Source organism: Pelodiscus sinensis, chromosome 4 (genome assembly GCF_049634645.1).
Source record: "Pelodiscus sinensis isolate JC-2024 chromosome 4, ASM4963464v1, whole genome shotgun sequence".
NCBI lineage: Eukaryota > Metazoa > Chordata > Testudines > Trionychidae > Pelodiscus > Pelodiscus sinensis.
The window spans coordinates 124,583,237-124,594,316 of NC_134714.1; the positions used below are offsets into that span (position 1 = coordinate 124,583,237).

Genomic DNA, 11,080 nt, shown 5'->3' on the forward strand with positions numbered 1-11,080 from the left:
TAATACTAGCTACCAGGCACACTACCTTCCTCCCTGAGTGGTCCTACTGATGAAGCTAACGCCTAGATCCCGCCATTTATTCCCCATTACTGGATCTTTGCATGCTTCTCAGCAGGCCCAGGTGGCTGCTCACATGGATCAAATTGCAGGCTCAAGGGCTAAATAAATAATATGTTGTTGTGTGAAACAGACACAGGAAGTTTAGGCCAGGATGTTAACTTTATTAAAATAAGCTACAGAAATGCTTTCCGTTTAATTGAAACCTTATTTGTAATGCAAACATTAGGGCTCTCAAGTGATTAAATGTTTAATCGTGATTAATCACACTGTTAAATAATTTAATGTTATTTATTTAAATATGTTGATGTTTTTCTACAAATATATTGATTTCACTTTCAACACATCAGAGTACAGGGCTGGCTTTAAGTGTGATTACAAATATTTGTGCTGTTAAAAATAGTATTTTTTAATTCACCTCATACAAGTGCTGAAATGCAATCTCTATCATGAAAGTTGAACTCAAGGTAGAATTATGTATAAAAATAACTGTGTTCAGAAATAAAACAATGTAAAATCTTTTCCTCTCCCATTGTCCGGAGAAAGTCAGATGAAAGAAATCCCTAAAGCAAAACAATCAAGTGGGGCTGGGCAAACCTATTCTTTGACTATGATTTTATCCTATTAGCTTTTTAAAAAATATTTCATTTAATATTGTGTAATATTTAAGCTATTAAGTATAAAATAGCAAACATGAAGATAACAAGGTATGTGCTAAATGTCAATGTTCAATTGCTGTTTTTCTTTTCCATCCCATCTTGCTAGTTGTCCATTCTTGGTGCTCCAGTTATGTTAATAGTAACTACCAGGCATAAGAGTCTACAAGTTCACTCAGTCCTATTTCTTGTCCAGCCAATCACTCAACAAGTTTGTTTACATTTGCAAGAGAACTGCTGCCCATTTCTTGTTCACAGGATCTGCTTGATAATGATACGAAACAGTGTAGACTGATGCATATTCATTTTCTTCATCTGAATCAGATGTCAATAGCAGAAGGTTGATTTTTTTTGGTGGTGGTTGGATTCTGCCATTTCTGCATTGGTATGTTGCACTTTTAAGACTTCTGAAAGCATGCACCACACTTTAGTCCACTCAGATTTTGGAAAGCACTTCAGACTCTTAAACCTTGGAGTGTTGTAGCTCTCTTTAGAAATCTCACATTGGTGCCTTCTTCCTGTTTTGTCAAATCTGTAGTGAAAATGTTCTTAAAACAAACGACATGTGCTGGGCTATTTTTACAATGCAAATATTTATAATAAAATAATATAAAGTGAGCACTATACAGCCTGTGTTGTGTGGTAATTGAAATCAGTGTATTTGAAAAGGTAAGAAAACATCCACAAATATTTAATACATGTCCAGTGAGATAAGAATGAAAAAAAGAATGGCCATACTGGGTCAGACTTAAGGTCCAACTAGCCCAGTATCCCGCCTTCCCACAGCAGCCAATGCCAGGTGCTCCGGAGGGGGTGACCAGACCAGGGAATCATCAATGTATCCCTCTCCTGTCATCCATTTCCAGCCGCTGATAATAATTTATAGATTAACCTCCATGAATGTATCAGGTTTTTTTTAACCCTGTTAAAGTCCAGGCCTTCACGACATCCTTCTGCAAGGAGTTCCACAGGTTCACTGCGTGCTGTCAAGTGGTGATTAAGCAGGATGATTTTAATCCATTGAGTTAATTAGGAGAGTTAACACTGCCATTCATTAGCAACCCTAATAAACCTCCCCATGTTTTCCCTCCGACGTTAGGAGCCCGGACAAAAGCCCATTGCACTCAGGTTGAAAAGGGAGCCCGTGGGGTGGCCCCGTGTGAACGCAAAGCCCAAAGAAACGGGACAGCCGGGCGGGGTGTGGGCGGGCTGCAGCCCCTGCGGTGGGTGTGGCGCACGCGCACGGCTGCTCGGACAGCAGGGCCCGGCCTCGTTCTCGCCCGGCGCCTCTAGCGCGCGGGGCTGAGCCCAGCCCCCGGTCTCCGCCCCAGCAGCTGGGGGCAGTGGAGGCCCCGCCCCGCGAGGCGGAGTCACTGCGCCCCTCCCCCCCCCTTCCCGGTCCTCCTCCTCCTCCCGGAGCCGCCGGCCGGACGCGCAGGCAGGACGCGGCCATGGCGGACTGGGGCCGAGGTGAGCCCGGCCGGGCGCCGCGCGCGGTCCCGCTGCAACGGGAGCCCCGGGCCCCGCCACCGCCCTCGCGCCGGGCCCGGGGAGAAGGAACAGCGGGGCGGGGCCAGGCAGGGGCTTGAGACGGGTTTGGTGACGCAGGGGGAGGGGGGCAGAGATCAGGGGGGCTGGTGGGGAGCTGTGGGGCGGGGTGACTGGGATAGGGGGGGTGGCAGGGAGCTGTGGGGCGGGGAGCTGTGGGTAAGGGGGACGGGCGGGGGGTTGCGGGGCGGGGAGCTGTGGGTGGGGGGGTGGCAGGGAGCTGTGGGTAAGGGGGGCTGGCGGGGAGCTGTTGGTAGGGGGTGGCAGGGAGCTGTGGGGCGGGGTGACTGGGATAGGGGGGGTGGCAGGGAGCTGTGGGGCGGGGAGCTGTGGGTAAGGGGGACGGGCGGGGGGTTGCGGGGCGGGGAGCTGTGGGTGGGGGGGTGGCAGGGAGCTGTGGGTAAGGGGGGCTGGCGGGGAGCTGTTGGTAGGGGGTGGCAGGGAGCTGTGGGGCGGGGAGCTGTGGGTGGGGGGGGTGGCAGGGAGCTGTGGGTAAGGGGGGCTGGCAGGGGAGCTGTTGGTAGGGGGTGGCAGGGAGCTGTGGTGCGGGGAGCTGTGGGTAAGGGGGGCTGGCGGGGGGTTGCGGGGCGGGGAGCTGTGGGTAGGGGGGGTGGCAGGGAGCTGTGGGGCGGGGTGACTGGGACAGGAGGGGCTGTGGGTAGGGGGGGTGGCAGGGAGCTGTGGGGCGGGGTGACTGGGACAGGAGGGGCTGTGGGTAGGGGGGGTGGCAGGGAGCTGTGGGGCGGGGTGACTGGGACAGGAGGGGCTGTGGGTAGGGGGGGTGGCAGGGAGCTGTGGGGCGGGGTGACTGGGACAGGAGGGGCTGTGGGTAGGGGGGGTGGCAGGGAGCTGTGGGGTGGGGTGACTGGGACAGGAGGGGCTGTGGATGGGGGGGTGGCAGGGAGCTGTGGGGTGGGGAGCTGTGGGTAAGGGGGACGGGCGGGGGGTTGTGGGGCGGGGAGCTGTGGGTAGGGGGGTGGCAGGGAGCTGTGGGGCGGGAGCTGTTGGTAAGGGGGACTGGCGGGGGGGTTGCGGGGCGGGGAGCTGTGGGTAAGGGGGGCTGGCGGGGAGCTGTTGGTAGGGGGGTGGCAGGGAGCTGTGGGTAAGGGGGGCTGGCGGGGGGTTGCGGGGCTGGGAGCTGTGGGTAAGGGGGGCTGGCGGGGAGCTGTGACCGGCTAGGGTAGAATAGGGCTGTCTGTGAGGTTGGAGCAGGGTTGTGGGCAGGGAGGCTGTGGGCAGCCAGTGGTCTGGCAGTATCGGTTGATGTGTCTTGGGGGGGTGGGACTCAGTGGGACAATGAGGCATGTGGCACAAAGGAATGGGGTGCTTCTGTGATGTGGGGAGGGGCCTGTCAGTAAGATAGTGGGTTGGCAGGACAAGGCCCGGGTTGATAAATATGGAATGGGTAGTTGGTTTGGGTCTTGTCTATAGGACAGCATGCAGCATGTCAGTACAAAATAGGTGTGGATGGTTTGATTTGCTGGTAGTTTTGAATTTTGGGGGCAGGAGAATCAATGGGTATAACTCTCTGGTTAGGGAGTCACTTTAGTTTGTTGTTTAAGCATGTTGTGCATGTGAGGTTTTCTAAATAGTAATTTTGTAGAACAAATTTAAAATTAACAAATCCACCTCCGAGAATGTTAACTTTCAGTTTGTGCAGATGTAGGTATAGAAAAGTTAAGTAACTTGTCCAAGGTATCTCAGCGGTAGAATTGAAAATAGAAATCAGAAATCCTGACTCCATTCCACCATTTTAACCAGTAAATACACTGCCACTTGTTGTATTATAACTGATAGAACTTTTGTAGGTAAGAGTCCGAGTGCTGTGGATGATATGCTAGATGTGGAGAACAAGCATATGGCAGACAATCTAGCCACCAAGGTCACCAGGCTGAAATCGGTTAGTTACTAACTACACCTCATTCTTTTTTTTTTACCGTCTTACATCATGGATGTTGAAAACATGTATTCGGTTACACGGGTCTGTCTTATTTATTCAGCTGTTCAGACGTTTTATGTACCACACTGTCTATGACAGGTCAGGTAACTAAATTTTGCTGTTAGAACATCCTGGAGAACTTTATTGAAATCCTCATTCCTTGTTTGGGATTTAGACAAGTTTGTACCTTTATAATATGGTTATTTTTTGTGGCATCCAGAGAAGGAATTAGGTTTGGTAAATAAATGGGTAGAGGGATTAGGGGCAAGAATATGCAAAGATATAGTCCTAAGGATGCCATCTGAGGAAGGTCTCAATAAAACCATATTAAAATATTCATGACAAATGTGTGTGCTCTGTTCCCTCAGTGCTCTGTTCTCTCAGGATAATATTCCTGAGACTAAACTAGTTCCATTGGCTTGAAAAAACATTAGCTTTCATTTCTTAATGCAGAGACTACAGTGTTAACAGCGTACTGGAATCTTTTTCATTTTCCCCAGTATTTGCAAGGTCACTTCATATACAAAAGTTTGAACTTCTGACACTAGAGATCTTAGGAATGTCTATTGCAACTAATACCATGTATTTGACATTCCATTTTTTTCATTTGACTGAACACACACATTGTGTGCATATGTGTGGGAGATGGGTAGGAGTGTTTGTGTGCTTGAATTTCACCAGCTTTCAGTGTGTTAGTTAATTATTTCACTTGGAGACTCTGACACTTGCTTTCCTCTCTTGAGTAGCTGGCACTGGACATTGACAAAGATGCTGAGGAACAAAACCGCTATCTGGATAGCACGGTAAGCAGCTGATAGAAGTCTGTAAGCGATGAAAACTTCTCGGCTGAATCTCAAGATTTGGGGTAATTGTTTGAGTTTCATGGCAGCCCAGTAAACAGCACCACAATATTTTGTAGCAATTAGGTTTGGCAGTGGTCCACATGTTGGGTGATCAAGGAACATTAGAAATACAGTTGGAGATTATTTATTGAGATTAAAACCTCTGTCTCTAAAGCTAATACTCAGATATAGGTTTTTCTTAGTCACTTTTGTTTATAACTTTGGAAGTCTTAAATTGCTATGCATATCGTATAATAGCAACACAGAGAGGAAATCTGTAACTTAGCGCTTACCCACTGAGGTTTTTGGAACAATTCTGAAAGGAAGGCAATTCAGTGCAGATGTTTGAGGATGGGACTGCAGTATGCTTGTTTCTTGATGAGAGGGATCAGGCAGTGGCTTTTCTGCACATGTTGGAGTCTGGAGAAACTGGGACATGGAAGCCATAGGGAAGGTAACTGCAGGTTTGAAAGCAAGATGGGAAGAAGATAACTGAAGACTTAAGCAGAGGCGGGATCCATACAGTCACATACAAAGTCAGAATTGGGAAGGAGAGGAGAATGAGCTTGATGATGAAGATTAGCAGCAAGATAATGTGCCTTTCACCTGATTCTTAAATCAACTAGGTATGTTCAGGAGATTAATTTATACTTTTATCTGAGAAGCATTTCAAATGAATATCTTGGGATGTCGGCTCAAGTTTCTTCCAAGTTACATAACATAAAGGAAGACTGCAGCATTAAAGTTATTGCATATCATGTTCACTTGAATGTCTGAAAAATTATAGCAAACAATAGAAATTGTAGCAATAAGATCATAATGGAGAGTGAGAAAGTGGATAGAAGAAAGCAAATGGTCCATAACTAAGCCTTATTAAGTTCTATATAGGCGAGTTCTTGATGCAGAAGAGAAACCACTAATAGAAATGAACAACAATTGGGTAAATAAGGAAATTGGAGCTGCCTAAATATATAGGGAGGTAGTGTAACAGGAAAGAATGGTATGAAGTCAAAGGTGAAGAGGAAAAAAGAAATAACTATCATGAGAGAGGAGACAGTGGTTGAGCTAATGAAGGGGAAGTACATTCTGTGCTAAATCCGGAGTCCAACTGTAAACTGCCTATGTCTACACTGGCATCTTGGTCAAGAACTGTTTTGTAGAAGAGTTCTTGCACAAAAAGTCTTCCACAAGAGCGCGTCTACACTGGCATGTGCTTTTGTGCAAGAGATGTGCTTTTTCACAAGAGCGTCTGTGGCAGTGTAGATGCTCTTTTGAGCAAGAAAGCTGTGATGGCCATTTTAACCATAGGGTCATCTTGCGCAAGAAATTCATGTTGCCTGTCTACACTGCCCTCTTGTGGAAGAACTCTTGCGCAAAAGGGCTTATTCCACTTGGGGAGAAATAACTCTTCTGGAAGAAGCCCAGTTTTACAACGCTATACTGTAAATTTACTTGCGCAAGAATGCGCGTGCAGTGTTGACATCAGGCAAGTTTTTGCACAAGAACGGCTGTTCGTCTACAAGAAGCTGCCAGTGTAGACATAGCCCTAGACTTCAAAAGTGTGCTTCTCTGAGAAGTGACTATAGTAGACCCGGAAGATCTATTTGAAGGTACACCACTCCAGCTATGTAAATGACATAGCTGGAATTGGAGGTTGATGGGAGCAAATGCTCCTGTCAGCTTCCCTTATTCCTTGCGACTGCAAAGAGTACCTGGTGCTGACTGAGGGCACCCTCAGTTTTCGATTTAGAGAGTCTTTAGTAGACCTGCTAAATCAAATGCCAGAAGATCAATCTCTTGCACGGCAAGTGGAGACATGGCCTAAGTTTCCACGCTTAGATTCAGGAATAACTCTGTGTATAAACAAGCTCTTAAACGTAGATAAGTAGCATTCTGTATTAATAGTTATGCTACATGTGGTGTTTAATATGACATGTATTACAGGATCCTCAATTATATGTAGAATAGAATAACACGAACATCACTCTGCGAGCCCTTAATTCTGCATTTTCTGGTTTCTGTGGAATTAAGATACCCAAGTTGCCGTGACAGTTTTGTTATATTTTTGAGGGTGTGCATTGCATTTAATAGAATTTTCCCTTCAAATAAGTGACTCCAGTGAATGAACTGAAGGTAATAAGCAGTTCCTGAAGCCCAAGTCTGAGTGTAGCCGATGCTGATTTCTTAGTCTGATTGCTGCTTGTTTTTTATCATAGTAGTTGTTGTCGCCGTTTATTTTAGACTTAAGACTTAATCAGTTCTCCAAACAGCTAGAGACTGAAACACTTTTCTTTTTTTTCTTTTTTTTTTAAATCAAAACTACCACCCTAGGGAATGCCCCATTTGTTTTATAATTTCTCTTTCACCTTTGTCTCCCTCAGGACTCAGATTTCATGAGTGTGACAGGCCTGCTGACGGGGAGCGTGAAGCGTTTCTCCACCATGACACGCTCGGGAAGGGATAATCGCAAATTGCTTTGTTATGTTTCTGCTGGACTGGTTGTTGTCTTTTTTATCCTCTATTATTTGGTGTCAAAAGCACGGACTTGAGTGGGGCTCTCGTGCTTGGAATTTTTATGAAAAGAAAAACTTGCCATGATAGACAAAGACTTGCTCAAGGGTATCCACATTCTACCCTGTCGTGGGTTGTTGGGATATTCCTGAAGAACCAGATAATGTTTCTAGATTCCAAGTTATTGTCATTTTTCTAGTCAGTCTTGGATACGTTCATCGGATTTTTTTTATAAAATTAATATAGTTAATTCTGATTTCTTTAAATTTGCGTAAATTACAACTTGATCTCCTTGTTAACACTTAGCCTTTATTTATTGCTTTATCCATAACCTTTAACTTCCATCTATTGCTTGGCTCATAACCATGTGATGTCCACCTTAGTGAGTGTCATGCTATGAAAGTGTTTGACTCGCCCCATAGTAGAAATGTGCCTGTACTCAATTAATTAATGGAGGTGGGGAGGTTGCAGGATTCAGGAGTTTGAATGTGGGACTTTGAGGCAGGAGCTGGTGAATTCAAATTCATCTTTGTCATTGTCTTGCTTTATGGTGTTGGAAAGACAGTTAATCGCATTTCGTATTTTGAAATACATTAATATCAACAGCATCTCTTGAGCCTAGAATTTTTATGATACTCTGAAGAACTAAATTGTATGTGGTACGTACTGAGTTGAGTAGTTACAAAAATCTATCAGCCATTCATTCTATGAGAGTTGAGTTTTACTATTGGAGTAGCTTTGTTTTATTAACTTTGCTTGTCTCGTAGCAGAGGATGGGGAAAGGCTGTAAAGAGGTGACTGGTGGTGGTAATTTTTCTGTAGCATGTATATCACGGCTTGTGTAACACATACACGCTTGCCTAGTTGCAACTGTAGAAGATCTGAGAAGATTGGAAAACCGAAGAGGAGGAAAACATTACAACAGGCTTGGAAACTGTTGGTATTTAAAGTAATCCAGAATGGGAAATTGTACAGCTGGTGCTAGCATTCCCATGATATGGTACTTCAGTATTGTTGGGAAGATGTTTCCACTCTATAGGTAAAGATGGATATTGGGTCTGATCAGAGGGGGTAACATAAAATAGGAGGTAACCTTAGAATTCACAATTCTTTGACCCCTCCACAGTCCACAACCTGGTAGGTATGCTGCATGTCACAGTTTGGCAGTCTTGTACACCTGCCTGAGCAAGTATTGACTATTGGTGAACTAATCATTCCAGAGCGTGCGGCACTTTGAGATATAGTATGTAGCCCATTCTGTGATGATTCTACATAATTTTATGCATTTGAATGCTGTGTGGATGAAGGATGTTTGTGATCTTTCAGTACTACGTCTTTATTCTGTACAGTACATTCTTTAGGAATGCTTATCCCAAATCACCCTTGCTGTCCCTGTCATTGAACTTGTTGCTTCCACTCCCATTCCAATCCATGTATATTGTCCCGTTTGAATTATTTGTATCTTCCTAATGCTACTATTGTTTTTTAAAAAAATCCCAAACTCTATACACTGTTTTAAAAGGCTTTTATGGTACAAATCAACTCTACCATATCTATTTTGTAGTGTGTGGTATTTGTCTAATGGCTTCTCTGTTCTGGATTTTCTTGTAAGAATTCCTTTGCTTGAGGATGTTGTCTCTCTTATTCCTCTGGATATAACCACCTCTCTAGGACCAAAGAACATATCCTCTATACAGTTTATTGTTCTCCCCAAACAAAACTATATTTCCTAATCCCAGTGTGTGTTTGTTTGGCACTGACAAATGACACAATGTAACAGCAAAGAATTCCTTGTACAAGCCACAGAACATTGATCCTTCTGAAGATTTGGATCCAGTTATCTCAGTCTGCTTTGTACCTTGAATGTTGATCTTCTAATACACTAGTTGGTGTCCTCTAATTTGCATCCTTATTCTGTTCCAAAAGTAGAATGTGCAGTAAGGATGGGGGAGAAAGATGCATTAATGATCCACTCTTGATTCAGTCTTGCATGATTCTTGTCTTTGCTAACACTTTGGATATTCCGAGCTCCGTTTAGATGTTGAAATATTTTGGACTGCTCACTTGACTATTCTGTCTGCTTTCCTCGAGCAAATTAATCCTGACCAAAGAGCTCCAAAGCACTCTAATTCTTGCTAGTGCAATTATTTCTTTGCTTTTTATGGTGTGAATAAAGTTGTACAGGGTTGAACCTCTCTAGTCTGGCACCCTTGGAACCTGACTGGTGCTGAACTAGAGAATTTGCCAATCCATGGGAGGTCAATATTGTCTAGCAGCATTACCAACACTTTCACTGCTTACTGGGGTCTCTGAAGACATTTAGAGGTAAATTAGAGTTAAATAACAGCACAGAGCACTGAGAGCCAGGACTGCTGGCTGTAAACAAACTTTATGGGACTTCAGGAAACTTGTCCACACCTATTATAATGGACATCTGACTAACTGAAATATTGCTGGTCCAGAGAGTGCCATAGTAGAGCGGGTCAACCTGTACTAGATGCTGCATCAGTAATTTTATATAATATAAATTTTTATCATAATACCGTATTATACTAACCAGTTTTCAAAGAAGTACATGGTAATTTTTATAGAACCTATTGCCTTGAACCAGTATTGATGCACAACATTAAATGTATCCGTAATACAATACTACAATGAATAGTACAGCGATTACATCCAACCTCTAAGATGCATTAGTCTCAAAGGGGTGACAAAATAGAACCTTATTGGAGCTGCATGTGCCCTTAAAGAAGAGGAGAAACTGCCTCCTATTGACTTCTGGGATGAAGAGGAAGAACGACCACTGAAGAACAAGTTGCCCCATCTTACTCAGAAGTCAGTAATAGAGTTGGTCAGGAATTTAAACACTTTTTGCTGGAAAATGCTGATTTGTCAAACAATTTCCCTTGGATTTCAACAGATTGCTGTTTTTGTTGTGTGCATTTGTGGAATGAAGTTCTTTGATTTTTTTGGTTCAAAATGACTTCTTGTTTTGAAATTTTACTTTAAAATATTTTTAAAATAAAATTTTAAAAATAAAATTCACTTGTCCTTTGGAGTTCAAGTGTTCATTTTCCTATCACTGCCATCATATTAATCTTGACTTGAGACGCTAAGTAAAACTTTGAGAGAATAACTGGGGAGGCTTTTGGTGTTTCCAGCTTGGTTAAGCAGGGCAGATAGTTTGTCCTCCCAATAACTGTATGTTAGCCTTTTTTGGGCTCAATTGTGGCACTTAGGCATTGCTTATAGCAAAGGATGGTGCAGAGTTGCATAATTTCTGCATAGAGCTTGGGGAGGAAGCCTCACAAAGACAGAACTTTTCCCTATAATTCAAGATGAGAATCTCCATTTCTGTGCCACTTCAGCAGGAGAATTTCCCTCCTGTGTTGTCAAGCGTTCTCCAAAGGGTGATGTGTAGCTGCAGTTTGCCCAAAGCCCACCTTCTCCTTTTTAGGGTAGTGTGCTTCTTGGGGCGGGAAGAGTATGGAGGGAATAGTTCTGTGCTTCCTGAATGCAGCCTGTAC

At 44.3% G+C, this 11,080-nt stretch overlaps 1 protein-coding gene across 1 annotated transcript; it reads left to right on the top strand.

Moving 5' to 3' along the window:
* The first annotated feature begins 2,024 nt into the window (after positions 1-2,024).
* BET1L (Bet1 golgi vesicular membrane trafficking protein like) lies at positions 2,025-10,611 on the top strand. Its single transcript, XM_075928372.1, has 4 exons — positions 2,025-2,183; positions 4,070-4,161; positions 4,947-5,003; positions 7,424-10,611. The coding sequence occupies exons 1-4, from the start codon at positions 2,165-2,167 to the stop codon at positions 7,589-7,591; spliced, it is 336 nt and encodes a 111-aa protein (XP_075784487.1). The 5' UTR covers positions 2,025-2,164; the 3' UTR covers positions 7,592-10,611.
* The last annotated feature ends 469 nt before the right edge of the window (positions 10,612-11,080 follow it).